This window comes from Lepisosteus platostomus, chromosome 19 (assembly GCF_059453375.1).
Source record: "Lepisosteus platostomus isolate fLepPlt1 chromosome 19, fLepPlt1.hap1, whole genome shotgun sequence".
In the NCBI taxonomy this organism is placed as follows: Eukaryota; Metazoa; Chordata; class Actinopteri; order Semionotiformes; family Lepisosteidae; genus Lepisosteus; species Lepisosteus platostomus.
Window position 1 is genome coordinate 11,084,444 of NC_142629.1, and position 15,598 is coordinate 11,100,041.

The window sequence follows — 15,598 nt, forward strand, 5'->3', positions numbered from 1 at the left end:
CACAAGAGAAAATTAAGAGCAGCAATTAACTATGTTAAGCATAGGCTATTCAAAATTTTTTGTTTACAGGCATATGGTACAAGCTATCCAGCCAAAGCTCTGAATTGGATGCTCTGGAATCTTTCGAGATACAGCTGGATTCGAGTCTGATATTGTATAGCAACTAGTGGATAAGATTAGCAAGAGGGTTTAAAAGACTCCACCCCTTCTCATGTTCTTAGTAGAACCTTCAGTATGAAAACGACATGCAAACAAGAAAAAATAATGAGAAAGAAATGAGAACTAAAAAGAAAGTAGCAAATATGGAATTTTAAGAAAATGTGAGTTGCGTGTTTTCTTGTATATGCTGTAGACCATGTACTCTATAGTAAACTACAGTACATGAGGTCTCACAATATCATACTTGTCAATGTTCCACCTCATTGTGACCTCTGTCATATTGTACTACATAAAGGAAAATCATGAAGGACAAAAACCCACATGTTTTCTCCAACTACAGTGCCCAAAATCATTGGCTGCGACAAAGCTTTTTTGTTTGAGAGACTAATGTTACTTCCTGGTTGAATAGGGAATTTCAGTTGCTGAATGTGAAACAGAATATTTTATAAAATAGAAACGTTTTCTAACAAGTCTACCAGAGTATAGCCAGTACGAGAGTATAGTTTTTAAACTTTACGAGAGTAAAGTTATTTTTTCCCTAATGCATATAATGGGCGATGTTCTTCTTCACCTAAGTCATCTCCTGCACCAGAGTTTGTGCATAGCTAATAAGCTTATATGTCTTCTCTTTTATAGATGTGGAATAGCACTGCAGTAGATATAGTCTAAGAGATTTTTCTGGAAGTCACAGATAAATTATTTTAAATTGTTCTTACAGTCTCCTTCTAGGTATCACTAGGTTTCATAAAGCAACTCAGTAGAATTTCTAAGCTCTACCTTGCCATTGCAATTTCATTCTTTGTATTTATGTGGGAGTCAGGATATACGTGTAATGAATTATGTGCAAACCAATCCATTTTATTTCCGATCCTTGTTAGGTGCTGGAGGCTTGCATGAATAACTGTGGCAAGAGATTTCACAATGAAGCTGGGAAGTTCCGTTTCCTGAATGAATTAATCAAAGTTTTATCTCCAAAGGTAAAAAAAAGGATAATCAGTGTTTTGCTGGCAAGTCCTAATAAAGCTATCAATTAAAAGTGTGACATTAGAGACATACAGATGTTGTTTGAACTGGATCATGAACAGTTGTTGTCATCCATCTTTTTAAAGGTTTTTGGGGGAATCAGCAGTGCCTTCTATTACTATAAAATTCATTCTTGCAATTCTGCTACATTTGATGTGGTTTTATTTTTTTTAAGAACAAAAAATTACAGTTCCTTAACCAATTTTGATTTGGCTTCTGCTGTTCTGTACAACACCTCTTTAGTGCATTAGTGATCACATAGGACCAAGAAAACATAAATTTACAACACTGATATTCACTCCTGGTCCTATAGGGTCACCCTGTCTTCTGTTTTTCATTCTACCATGGATCCTTCACGACTTGATTGGAATCCATTGTTCACTTCATCGGTCTGGATTACTCAGTGCTTCTGGGACCAGGAGTGAAGTCCAGATCTTCACTCACTGCTAATTTTAAGTTAGCTGCAGAATAAAATCTAGTGTACTGCGGCCCTCGTGGACCAAGAGTGAATATCTCTGCTTTAGGACCTTTGCTGTCACTCCACCCTGCACATTTCACATCCAGAACAGGAACAGTGAGACATAGGAGCCAGCTGGAGGACTGATACAGTTTCCGGTGTCAGTGTCCAGTGGAATCTTGAAGATGCTTGGCCAGTAGAAAAGAATCATTACTTAGCGGTCTTCTCCACTCCTCCCTAGAAACAAGTGGTTTTGCTGAGCTTGAACTTCTACAGCTGGGAGAACAAAACTCAATCAACATTCAGGATAATGAGGAGCCCTTCTCATTTGGCTACATCATCCCTGAACCCAAAGCAAATCCTTGAAGTGTTCCTGCACTTTACGTACTGTGGATTGTGGATTGTGGATCCCTGCTTTTCATGTATCATTTGCTAAAATATTTTCTCTCTTTCTTGGCGCTTCTTGTACATTGCTCTGATAGTATCTGGGAATGTGCAGCGCAGAGAATGTAAAGTCCAGGGTGGCAGAAGTCTTATATGGCTGGACCGTGTGGCTGCCTGATGAAGTGAAAATGAAGGAGGCCTATCACATGCTAAAGAAACAAGGTGTGTAGAGCACAATATGTTATTCAATTAGCAGATTTCTGTCTCCTGTTTAATCAAATTTGCTTTACTTAATGAAGTAGCTTATCCTTTTGATTGTGGGAGAGATTTCCTCCTGTTGCAGTGTCCTTTCTAAAGTTTCAGCAAGTCCTGTTTAAGCCTGAATGTCTCTCAGAACCCAGATACTGCAGTCAAGAGTGGTTCAGGTGTTAAAGTAGTTCAATTCATGCACTCATTCATACTGTTAAGGTTATCTGGTTATCTAATAAGAATGTTTACTGTATACTTGTAGTATCCACAAATAAATAATGCTGAATATGGAGGGTTCTCCACGCAAAACTCTATGAGTGAAAATTCATAAGTATATTTATTTCTGTTTATTTCTAAATAGATTTTGATGTCATTCAACTTCTTACATATCAAAAACCTCTCTGATAAACTTTTGAAGTTAAGCTACAAGAAAAGGCTAACTTTTACATAGTTTAAAGCTTCAGTAAAGGAATCACGTGCTATGAATAATCTTTGCATTTTGTGTCTCTCACCCAGGCATTATAAAGAAGGATCCTAAGTTACCAGACAAAATAGTCATGCCACCGCCTGCTCCAAGAGCACAGGACTCTGTATTTGATGACGAAGACAAGTCAAAGGTATTTTTAGCTAATAAACATGTAGTGGCAAGCACCGCAGATAACACTGCCTGAATAAGGTATTGATTTTAAGTGAATCTGTTTCCCCCTATGGAGGCCTGTTTCTGCCTGGATTCCTAGTAACACATATAGTAAACATGTTATTTTCTAGTTGGTTTGTCTGCATGTGTGCCATGTAGGTAGGCTGTTTACTGTTGTCTGTAATCTGTGTAGTGAAACTGGTATGGTTTGTTGAGCACCACTCCCCAGAATGACAATAAGCCTTAAAATGCTGTCTTGCTTTTTAGATAGAAGGTGTTCAGTCTGTGGCTTCACACTCTTGCCTTTTAATTGTGCTGATCCTCCTACAACACATTAGTGTGTATGCTGAAGGTACAGATTTCACTCTGCTCTACTGTCGCTCAAAACACGAAGAAGTCAAGAAGTCACTTTTTTAGAAAAGGGTTTTATGTAATTTTTTTTCCAAAACAAAGCAGAGATGTGTTCCTAAGGGTTCCACACTGTGGACTGAGGTAAGGAACCTACACACAAGGTAGATTATGGTAGCACATACAAAAGAAATTGGAAAAGGGCCTGGGAGAAGAACTGTTTTAATTAAACTTAAGGTTCATGTGATATATTACAGTAGAAAGGATTTTTACTTTCAAGATGAAATTATTTCTTAAAAGTTAATCATTGAAGCTGTTCCTTTTAGAAATACAGCCTTAGTTGACTTAAGAACAACATGAACAAATTTGAAACTGGCATGAGGAACAACTCTAGTTTGGGAATTCATATTGCCTATGCCAGAGCATGATGTGAAAGGAGAAAACACTCCAGCTTCCTCCTACTTTTTAAGTCTCCACTGGAGTCATTGATAGTTTACAGAGGAAGATAATTTGATTGCAACAGAATAGCCTTACAGCCATTGATAAGTTTCACTGTGCTCCACAGGGATGGTTTACCATGTGAGTAACATAACTGAATCTGCCAGAACTGTGTCAACCCACAGTTTGCTAAAAAGGTCTGATATTTTTATAGTTACTGGAGAAGCTTCTGACAAGTAAACAACCTGAGGATCTCCAAGCAGCCAACAGACTCATTAAGAACACCATAAAAGAGGTATGATCTCTCATAGAGGGAATGACTGTAGAAGGTTTCTCACCATTTATCCCATGAATGTTTCTCTTCCATTGTTAGGTGGCCTTATTGCTGTATGGTCAGGCTTATGTTAATTTGGTTTGTCTCATAGCAGATAAGAACAAAAGAAAAGCTGTACATGGAAGGAGGTCATTTGGCCCATCCAGCTTGTTTAGTAATTTAGTGGCTAAAGGAACAGGAAACTCCATCTAGCCATTCCCTGAAGTCCAGGATCTTCCTTGGCTGAAATGGAGTGGTTAAAAATCACAAAAAAGTTACATACCTTGGTTCCATTGTAGTTTTGTCTTCTTTTTTATTCAGTGTAGCGATATATGATTTTGATTAATTAGCCATTGATTAATATGCTTGACTGAAATTATATAAAGCATCAGAACTCTAGTTTTTCAAGTCTCATTGGACTACAGCAGTGGTTCTCAAACTTATTGGACCAACTACCACCCCTAATCCAACCAAAGCATCTGTTTACCACCTACAAGTCATCTTCTCATAGGAACCCCAGAAATTCTCAATGACCAACATGAGCGCATGTGCACACACACTCACACATACATATAATAAATATTATAATAATAAACTTTGTTTGATATATTAAAATGTGGCTTCTCAAAGTGTTTTACGAAACAAAACAACAACAAATAAAACTAAAAAAGCACCATTTCAGTGAGAGGGGTGAGCCTCTTTAGTCGAACAAAGCAGATGTGAATTAATTTGTCGAGCCTTGATACAATTCACAACAGTCTTAACAGATTTTAAATCGTCAGGCATTTTCTTGACGGCAAAGGTCTCGCGGTGGATGTTCCAATGAAACCATTAATTTCTGGAGCAACCTCTCTAATTCGTGCAACTACACAGCTGTGTCGGCTTGTCATTGCTCTAGCACCGTCTGTACAAACTCCGACACATTTTATCCAGTCAATGCCATTCTCTTCGATAAATTCATTCAGAAGCTGAAATGCTCTCCTGTAGTTCCTGTTGGTAGCGGCTTACAGAACAGAAAGTCCTCACGGGACGTACCCTCAAACTCGTATCTAACGTAAACGAGCAAATTGGCCATATCGACTACAGACTCATCTAATTGCAGTGAAAAACATCTGCTCATCTTAACGCGCTCTGTCAGCGTACTTTTAATATCCTTAATTTCAATAATTCTATGAATGACTTGTGTCTTTTGGGGGGGGCAGCAGGTCGAGCTGTTCAGCAGCTTTTTCTCCACACATAATAGTGTGGGGCTTACCTGCTTTAGCAATCCGCAAGCTTGCATTTTTCCACGTTTCCGTTTTTATTTCAGTGTTTATTTTAAGTATTTATTTCATGCGCATGGGAGAGAAACACAGAGACGCTCTGTGTATTTTTCTCAAATTAACTTAGAAGAGTTCTTAAATATTTTTCTGTTATTTTTCACGCTTTCCTGTGCTCACAAGATTACCAGCGTTCGTAGCACACATTTCTATGCATTCCTGTGTTTACAACGTTGGCATTGTTCCAAAATCACGCACATTCTCCTTTCTCCCTATTTGCTGGAGATACAGTAGATTTTTTTTAATACAATTGGTCACTTGCGTCCGTAGCACGCATTCCTATAGAGGGGTATAGAATTACAGAGTATCTCTTGTGTCCACTGAAGTCTTAGCGCGCACTGTATCGTAGTACATAGGCTGCGTATTCGACACGTATAAAAATACAAAATATGAAATCCCGTCCCGATTTTTTCAGCGCACACAACACAGTTCCAGGGTCATTTGGCGTACCACCTGGCGGCACGCCACGTACCACTACAGGTACGCGTACCACAGTTTGAGAACCACTGGACTACAGGATAGGTATAGCTCAGATCTGCCTCCAGTAATGGATTTGTTAGTGTCACAACAACATTTTATCCTCTGGGAACTGCTAGGAATCTCATTTCCTCCCGAAGGCCTGTGTGAGAGTCTGTGCTGTTATACAGCAGGTGCACATAGCCTAAAGTAATGATCTTCGAGAATGCACAGAGCTGCTGGCAAAGGGAATCCCAGCTACATGACCATCCTCTACAACTGAAACAGTAACAGGTGTTCCAGTATGAATCATTTACTATGTGATAACAGTTTTCTGTTCTATCGAGTACACTACCAAAATGAGGGAAAAATCTTATATAATTGTTGGGGGTTCTTGGGCAATTCATCAATTTATTTTGCTAACATAAACATATTATTGTTGCTGTCTTGTGGGTTCTAATTAACATTTCTAGTGCAAATATAGACAGCAGATCTTTGCTGGGGTGCAGAACAAGAGACAGATTCCATGTGTTTCTCTTTAACCTGCCTATTTTAAATATCCTCAAGGCCACCCCTGTGGTGTCACAAGAGCATAAAAAATAATTACCAGGTTCCAAATGAAGAAAAAATGTCAAGGATGCTAATCATATCAGACTCTTAGCATCTCAGTGCTCAAATGAAAAGCAGATCCTGTTCCTGAGTAAGCACACACCTCAGAGTTAGATGATGCAATCACTGTGCTTTTTAGTTTTAATCGTTTCACTTTTTGCAGAAACAAGAGAAGATGGAGAAAGTATCCAAACGTATTGCTACCATTGAAGAAGTAGAGAACAATACAAAGCTTCTGAAACAGTTACTGGAGAGTTACAGGAGGCAACAATTGTCAAGCAGCGATAGAGACACCATGAAGGTACTGTACATCCTGAGAGGCATGTTGCAGGAATAAGCAACACTGTAGCAGAACTGTTGAATATTATCAAGAGGAATGAGGATCAAAAAAGAAATAGCAGCAGAGGCTGTGGGTGTTTAATGTATGATGATGATAATGTATGAGGAACAAGTAAAAGTTTATTCCATGCTGAAAACAGAAGAAAAGAAATCACAACATTTTGGCTGTGGAGCTTTCTTCAGGTGTGGCACCTGACTTGTTCCTTTGCAGCTTATGAATGCTGACACAGCTACCTACACAGCTACAGCTACCTACTTGATTATCTTCATGGCTGCTAATTAATGGATTGATAATTACTGAACAGTAGCTGGGATATCTAAAGTCTCTTCTTAGTTTTTTTATAAGTTGCTCTATTCTCAGACCTGTGTGGAGGGTGTTGTCCCTCTGTGTGATCTATTTAGAATGAAAGTAGATTACAGTACCTTTGATAATATTGCCCTTAACTGCAGTTAAAAATAAGAATATTAAAGCCTTTGTAAAATTTCACAATCACCCTTGTAACTTCACTCTGGAACATAACCTTCTGCTGTTAACAGAAACTGATAACTGATGAGCTAAGGGAGATAAGAACCAATATATGCTTACTTCGAAATGCACAGTTTAGAGTTCCTATATTAACTGAAAATGTACTAGTCACAAATTACAAACAGTTCTGGAGGTTTGTTGATTAACTTTGTTTAAATTCAAATTCATGTTATGTTACAAAAGGTCAATATAAAATAAATGTCTCCAGTCATGTAGTGACAAGGCCAGAACCCAAAGATCTGAATGCTTTCCAAATGTGAAAGTTTCACTGTAAAAGAAGATAAAGCATCTGAATCTGCTTTGTTCCAGGACCTGTATGAGAAATGTGAAAAACTGAGACCCGCCCTCTTTCGTCTGGCCAGCGATACTGTTGATAATGATGAAGCATTAGGTACAGATGTCAGGCAAAAGTTGGATTTTTTACTTGTAACTAATTATTCCATATTTACATATATCTCTTCAGATTTGGGTCTGTCAAGTATTAATAGAATGACAAACGTGATAACTAACCTAAGCAGACCCAACCTACTGTAACCCTAAACCAAGAGTTTTTGGCCTAAAATGTAGTTAATTTTTTCCAGTTAGGTCTACATTCTTCACTGTATTTACACTTTTACAGTAGATGCTATGGAGGAGATAAAGAAATTGAATTCTAGGAAAACAAGAGAGTAAGAGTGTACCGAGCCACCACTATCAATTGCTTAAAACAAAAATTTATTTTCATTTTATTTGGTGCATATTACCTCTGGGAAAATAGTGGGTAAAACATCACCAGATTTTGGGTATTCAAAGCATTTACTACTTATTTTGTTTTATTTAGAATTTCCTTTTTCCTCTTTCCCAGCGGAGATTCTTCAAGCCAACGATAAACTGACCATGGTGGTAAATTCATACCAAGAGCTAGTGGAAAAAAAAGAACTAAATGGAAACAGATTGAGTGAGTACTCCAGAGTTAAAAGTACAGTATGCATTTTTCTTCAGAATGTATGGGGGAAAAAAGAGTTGGTTTGTGTTAAAAGAAATTGAAATGGATTTCACCAAATCCTGAACCGATGTTCAACTGAAATTGCTCCATCTTGCTGAAGTAAATCAATCATATACATATCTAATGTCTCAAATAGAAATCAACTTAAAATACGCTGCACTGAATGAAGTTAAAATAATCCAAAGTGTCTTTTGCAACCTTACAGTCCTCTTCTTTAATCACATGAATCATTGACTGACAACAATGTTGTACAGATGTTGCAGGAGCAAATTTATGAAATAGTGTGTGTCAATTTTTTAAAATTCTTATACCAGATATTTTTCAGTGTTGATTCCCTGCATGGCCTGGACATAATGAGGACTTCTCTTACACTCACACTTACAGTATCACAGCCATTAGCCATAGTGTCCACAATTGTAATTGTGCTAATTGGAGGAGTGGTACATCTCTCTCTGGCAAGAGCACAAGGTCACAGCACTAAAGTCCCAGTGACCCAGAAACTGGAAACAAGGACCTAAGAAGGACCTAGAAAAAGAATGCCTTTGTTGGCCACAGTCCATCCATTTAAACAATTTGGGGTACGCCAGCAGCTATATCACCTTGCAATTAACAGCAGGCGAACCACTGAAGCTTAATAGGTGTAAGCCTGGCCTGTAAGTGGATGGGGGTGTTATTGTTATTATCATCATCAGCCAGTGCACTACCTCTTAGGAATCCTGGTCACAGCTAGTGACATAGGCCAGAAAGAACTGAGGATATCTGGACCACAAATCAAGACCATGGGACATGCTGTCCATAGGAGTTTATTGCAGCATTATTGACTGGGCCACTTGTGAGCTCCGGTTCAGACTGGTTTAAAACTAAAGTGGATCTCTACGACAAGGATTCCTCCATAATTCTTTTCCTTTCTACTTCTTGTGGCATGTGCAGATCCTCAGAGCCCCAAAGAGATGAAAAGTTATCACCTTATAGACTTCAATGAGCTGAACTGTCTGGAGACTGGCTCCACTCCATACAAAGGCTCTTGGCAGGGAGAGAGCAGCTCTTTGTCACTTCTGGATGAAGAATTTATGTTATTAGGTTGGTGTTTTATTTGGGTATTTTTGTTATGTCATCAGTGCATGTAGAATAAGTTTAAATGATTGTGACTTGCACTTCAGTATGCCTTAGGTTTGATACTAAGCTACTTTTAGTCTGAAGGAACTTTACCTAGTTTTCCAGTAGTTGATATTATTTTGTGATGCTAAATTTAGTCAGACACATTCTCCCACAGAAGACTTGAAAGGAAAGTACATTATTAGTGTGTGCTAACATCTGCCTGTCCTGTTTAGTTAAGCAAGTGATATGGTATTTACAGGTTTATTATTGCTGTAGATGTTCTAATGTTGCTATGCATCCTATATCCTGTTATTTGTAGGGCTGAATGATCCACCAGTACCACAGACTTCCCAACAGATTCATACAACGAACAGCACGGTGTTAGCTAAGGTAGGGTCTTCATTTTATCTATTAAAAAATATGTTTTTGTAAATGTATTTGATATCAGTTAGTTTGTATAGTTTTTCAACTTTATGATCTATTCCAACAACCTGAGCAGTACACACGATTTGGGTCATTCAGCAGTGTAAACATCTTTCAAGAATGAGCAGAATAAGCTCAAATAGCTACTAGTAACCTAGCAAGCACAAAGGGCTCAATGTTCTCCCTTTCATTTATCATCTTTTTTGTCCTTTTTTGTCCTGTGTGGTATCTAGGTTTTATTTAAGAGGTCCATTTTCTTTTTTTCATGGTCTTTTCCAGCCTTTAAAGGAAGATGCTTTCAGCTTCCAGGAACAGTGTGGTAGGTTCTATGACAAGGTGGAGAAGAGGAAACCAGCCAGCATGCTGACTGCAAGAGGTTGCAATGTAGACAGTGCCCCCAGGGGACAGGGAGACCACAGAACCAAATCTTTGACTTCAGAAGCCCAACACAGCAACTGGTAAGAGAATGAGATGCAAGCCAACGTCTCTCAGCTGGTTAAATGAAATCTAAGAAAATAACTTTAACTTAGATGCATATGTAAGATATTTTAAAGTATTTTTTATCTTATCAGTACCTTCATACAATACAAATGGACAGAAAGGGAAAGAGATGTGTCATTAAAAATCACAGAATCAGAATGTCCCACTGAAAAATGAATATACAGTTTGATTATTGTAACCCTTATTTTGCATAGAAAAATGTGAGTTATTACTTTCTGTATGAAATCCTGTCATGTTTAGCAGTTTACTAAAACAGTTCCCTTCTATGAAAGGTCAGTTCTCCACCCCAGGATTCCTGAGAATCAGCCCATTGTGAACTCACATCCCTGTCCTGGAGGCCAGCTTCAGGATATGAGCTTTTCAGACATCTTTATCTCATTAGATTCTATAATGCCAAGTAAGTCTACCGTACTTACTGTATGTTGTGACTATTATTTGAAAGAATTCAAAAATATGGTAATTAATCTTAAATAACCCTTATATTCTGTTTAGTTTTCATTTTTGTTTTTCTGAGCCCACGTCTTCGTCATTGTCTTCTAGGTTTTGTTCCAGTTGTGGTCTTAATTAAAATTAGGTTTTAATTAATAATCAATGAAATTTCTCTTTTTAAATACTTTTCTACTCTTAATGTGGAGATGCTGCAACATTTTCTAAATAACTTGAGCTCTCCAGCTATTTAAGAGATGTAAACAGTATTAAAAATAATTTTGAACTTTTTGTGAAAGATGTAGTGTGCTACATAAGTGAAAAATATAAAATTTATAAATAAGCATCAATCCATTATCTGTGCCATGAAGTTTGCATTTTAAATTGGATTTAAGCACTCAGGGTCATATCAGTTTAGGATGCAGTGACAGTATCAGATTTGATTCTGCATTTTAAAATATTGTTGGGACTTGTGTTGCACAGGTAAAACTCCACCACTTACTGCCTACGATAAGAATGGATTGCGAGTGATGCTTCACTTTGCCAAAAACACGCCAGTTGGACGACCAGATATTGTTCTCATTTTGATCTCCATGCTGAGCACTTCCCCTTATCCCGTGAAAGATATTGTATTTCAAGCTGCTGTACCAAAGGTGAGAAAATAGCCTCATTCTGGGCTCATTGTGAAGTTGCATTATGTAGCCTTGAGACCAAGTAAGATCAAGACCACTACAGCTTAAATAAAACATATACTTTAAATTCATTTAAAAAAAGATTAGCCAGAAATACGTTTAAATCTTTTAGGCTCTGTCTGGGACCTTTCTTTAGAGACATGAAAGAAGTTCAGGTTTTAAAATGAGGTGACAGTCAGGTTTGCATTTCAAAATGTGCCACAAGGAGTTTATACTAATAGGAGTTCATGTACTTAATGCAGTCCTCCATGGCAGAGGCTTTTGATATCGCCAGGCATGCCCTAAACCAGATTTTTCAACATTGGACTCCTCCAGCTCACTAATTAGCAGTACCTATAATAAATACATTATGAAATTATTAACTAGTATTAATTATGAAAGTATTCTTCTAAATAGCAGGTACATAAATAAGCATATTAATTGAGCACATTGGAAATATAGCTAGTTGGCTAGACTTGCCTTCAGGTTTTCTTTCAGGATTTTTCTTTATCTATCTAATACAGGGTCGCGAGGGAACCAGAGCCAATCCCAGCATGCAGTCTTTCTTTACTTTCCACAAAATTAAAAAGGCCTTAAAATGAAGAATATATGTTCTATAAAATCTGCAGTGCAGTAGTTCAGGTTATTAAATATAAAATTTGCTCATGATATTGGATGCCAAATGATGAGTTGGGGTCCAATACAGTTTGCACTTTGGTTTGGTCATCCTGGTCTTTAAAAGCACCCTCATGTCTTTCAGACAATGAGAGTTAAGTTGCAATCGGCAACAGGATCTGAGCTTCCAGCCTATAACCCCATTCTGCCCCCAGCTGTGATCTCCCAGGTCATGCTACTGTCCAACCCACAGAGAGTGAGTATCAACTATGCACACATCCTTTACTTATTTCTCTGCTTTACAAGAGTAGGCTTTCCTTTGGAAGCTTATGTAGATCAGGTGTGATTCTTAACCCATATGATCTTTAAATATAGCAATATTTTTAGATGAGTTCAAAGGACATAAAAAGACGACATCCTTTAATTATTATTAGAACATATATATGTAAGAAAGTTTACAGACAAAAAGAGGCCTTTTTGTGATTTTGGTTGTTAGTTTTGCAATATCACTACTATTATTTATTTGGCTGACACCTTTATTCAAAGAGGTTATTACAAGAGCAAAATAGAATTCATATTATTGTGGAATTCGTCAAAGGCAAGATTTAGAATGATCATGCTTAGATTAGAATTGCCATAATGAGCCCCCTTACCAACCTGCTGTCTTGAATAGTCTTCGTTATTCAGCATGGATTCCTGTTCCTTTAACTAGAGCCTTATTTCAATGATTCTGCTCTTACAGCAGAAATCCAGTGCAAAACAAAGATGCAGAGTAAGCTACACCAAATTGGACATCAGAAAATATTAGATAATTACAGTATGCAGTAATTGTGTTCCCTAAACATGTCTTTAATACCACACTGTGTCTTCCCAGTACAGTTATTAAGGATGCCAAATGGATGTTTCCATTAGGACAAACTCTCAGCTTTGAACTTTAACACATACAGAGTTAAATGGTTTTCCAACAATTCAGTAGGTAACAATATTTTGTATTCAGTTTAAATAGTTTGTTTGACTTGTGTTTAGCACCAGATTTCCCTTTTAAAGGATTTGTAATGTTGATAAACAGAACGAGACATTCTATTTTATCAAGTAAGTAAAAGCAGAAAAAGCTTTTCTGGGTGCAGATATGAGCCAGATATGAAGATCCCCAATCAAAATGAGCCTGCAGGTGAAACACTGAAAAACTCCTCCAGAACAGTCCTCTCTCCCCTTCTGAAAGCATATAAATTGATTAACCATTCAGGGGTGGTTTAAAACAGTAGTTTACAATATCAAAACAATTTTGATATTGTTTTAACATAACAACATAAACCAATAGGGAGCCAATTAAAAGTTAATGATGTAAATCTAGTTTATATATTTTCTTGTGCATATTAAATAAGAATGTATTTCTACAGGCTGTCAGATTGAAGTTAAACAGTATTCTCAGGATTTATAGTCAATACATTTTGACATATTAAAAGATATTAAATGGGAAAGTCAGAAAAAAATTAATGTCATTATCTGAATTACATTAGATGAAGCACAGATATAAGTTTTGAAACATTCCATGTATCTTGTAATATGTTTCGTAAACATTTAACCCATATTATAATTTAAGAATCAGCTTTTTAAATGCACTTGCATGTGTCTTTGTGAAAGTTGTGACTGTTGCAATGATGTCACTCTCCCAGGATACCAAGAGCCTTCAGATCTCCTGCATCAGAGGACTGACCTCTTGATATGTCTATTGCTTGTCTGGGCAATGGCCTGTCCTTAAAATGCATTGAATCCATACCAGGATTCTGGTCATACACACCAGATCCACGATGAACATTGAACACGATAAACAGAAGTGTATTCTTGAAGGTTTTTACTGTGACTTAATTTAGTCATTTTAAATGAAGTTTTAGATAAGAAAATTATGTCATGTCTTACGTTTTGCAAGGTTAACCTCATGTAGCCCTTGCACTGTGGTTATGTAGCTTTAATAAATACATTTAACATTTAAATACATTATAATCATTGAACATTTGGGTTTTGCCTTTAAATTCACTTTGTCCTAGTGAATTTTGATTTTTCCTCAGTGCAGCTACAGCTGTGGGTAATGTCTTAGACCATACATTTTGTAAGAAGGATTCAGATTAAATAGAAGGTTTCTTGTCTCTGCTACCTTGAACACGTGTTCACAGTAGCTCTGTACCAGTCATCACAGAGCTCAATCAAACCTGTCAACCACATCTGTTACTGTTGTTGTGTCCTCCAGTCAAAACTTCAATGGCCTTTTTTCCCTACAGGGTAAAGTGCGATTACGGTACAAGCTCAACTTTACTCATGGCACCCAGAAGATGAGTGAGCTGGGGGAGGTAGAGAACTTTCCTGACTTGAGCTCCTGGACAGGCATGTGAAAGAGGCTTATTAAATTGGATTCGGACTGTTCAGAAGGGGGAAATTCTTACCATGTGCAAGTGTGACACTCAGTGAGCAGAGACAGTTTTGCAATGTGTGCAGTGAGGTCTGTTTGTTTAGTGCTTACAGAGGTGACAAGTGGAAGAGAAACTTGGAAAAGCAATGTACAGTATTTATGTCTATGGTGTGATACAGCAAACGGAGAACTGCAGGACACTTTTCAATTTATGACTGCTGTTTATTCTTTGGCTACAAAGTACATGCAGTTGTGGAAATCCATTCTCTTGTCTCACTTCAGCTGAAGCAGCTGTTTTTCTATTGATATATCCTTGACAGTAGCTTCTGATGTCTTTATTTATACTTATGAAGTGTCTTTAATCAAATTGAATAAGAATTGCTGTGCCCACACCTGAGAACAATTAAAGATTTGTGTTATCGCAGAAGATCAGGGCTTGATGAGGCAAGTACAACTTGTCTGAAAAAGTTCTGTATTGACATACAAACTAATGCCATGGTGATTTGATTAGGGTTGATACAGTGGTGGAAATGTAATATTAATGATCAAACTGCAAGTAATCATGTTCTGTATCTGTTTTCTATCACAGCATACAAAACATCATTATATGCAAGAACACAGCATATGCTGCCTGTATCTCTGCCGTACAATCATGGACATTATGTTAGCATTAAAAGGAAGGATAGCATTTTAAGTGCATTAAAAGGATAATAGGATAATACAGACATTAAATGAAATGTTTGTATAATGAGCAGGATTGCAGGAGGAGCTATGCTGCCTGCATAGAATCTGTCTGAAACAGCTGGACCATCACACACTGATTAGATGTTTGTATTCTCTCATATTTAAAGTAACATTATGATTTATGAATTCATAAGTATTTTAAGAAAGAAATGTTGAGAATTAAGTTGTTTCACTGCTGCACTGAGCTGTATACTTTCCAGCTTCTTTAACCTTACATCACCTCAAAGCATATTGTACTCTGCATTTTAAGTGTGCTTCTCTTCCCAGGTTCCCTGTTTTAATATCATTTTGATAGCATCAGCTGGTTACACTGCTTTTCTTTCTGATGTAGGCTCAGTGCAAATCCCATGAAATAAAGGAAAACATTTTTTTAGTATGTCTGCTTGACAAAATGTGTGTGCATGGTTGTTCTTAATTAAACATAGTTATCAAGTAAGCCTCTGGTCTGTCTTTTCTGTGTTTGATATCTGG

The 15,598-nt window shown here is 37.3% G+C and overlaps 1 protein-coding gene across 1 annotated transcript in view; it reads left to right on the plus strand.

Annotated features, from left to right (window-relative positions):
• Window positions 1-15,563, plus strand: part of LOC148645088 (ADP-ribosylation factor-binding protein GGA1-like) — a 20,436-nt gene extending 4,873 nt beyond the window's left edge. Inside the window, exons 4-17 of the mRNA XM_088612752.1 lie at window positions 1,038-1,136; window positions 2,122-2,245; window positions 2,789-2,889; window positions 3,910-3,990; window positions 6,556-6,693; window positions 7,567-7,648; window positions 8,102-8,215; window positions 9,173-9,322; window positions 9,660-9,730; window positions 10,043-10,221; window positions 10,537-10,661; window positions 11,174-11,343; window positions 12,122-12,232; window positions 14,256-15,563. Of these exons, the coding sequence (XP_088468878.1) occupies window positions 1,038-1,136; window positions 2,122-2,245; window positions 2,789-2,889; window positions 3,910-3,990; window positions 6,556-6,693; window positions 7,567-7,648; window positions 8,102-8,215; window positions 9,173-9,322; window positions 9,660-9,730; window positions 10,043-10,221; window positions 10,537-10,661; window positions 11,174-11,343; window positions 12,122-12,232; window positions 14,256-14,366 (1,656 nt within the window). The 3' untranslated portion in view covers window positions 14,367-15,563. The remainder of the gene's footprint in view (window positions 1-1,037; window positions 1,137-2,121; window positions 2,246-2,788; window positions 2,890-3,909; window positions 3,991-6,555; window positions 6,694-7,566; window positions 7,649-8,101; window positions 8,216-9,172; window positions 9,323-9,659; window positions 9,731-10,042; window positions 10,222-10,536; window positions 10,662-11,173; window positions 11,344-12,121; window positions 12,233-14,255) is intronic.
• The last annotated feature ends 35 nt before the right edge of the window (window positions 15,564-15,598 follow it).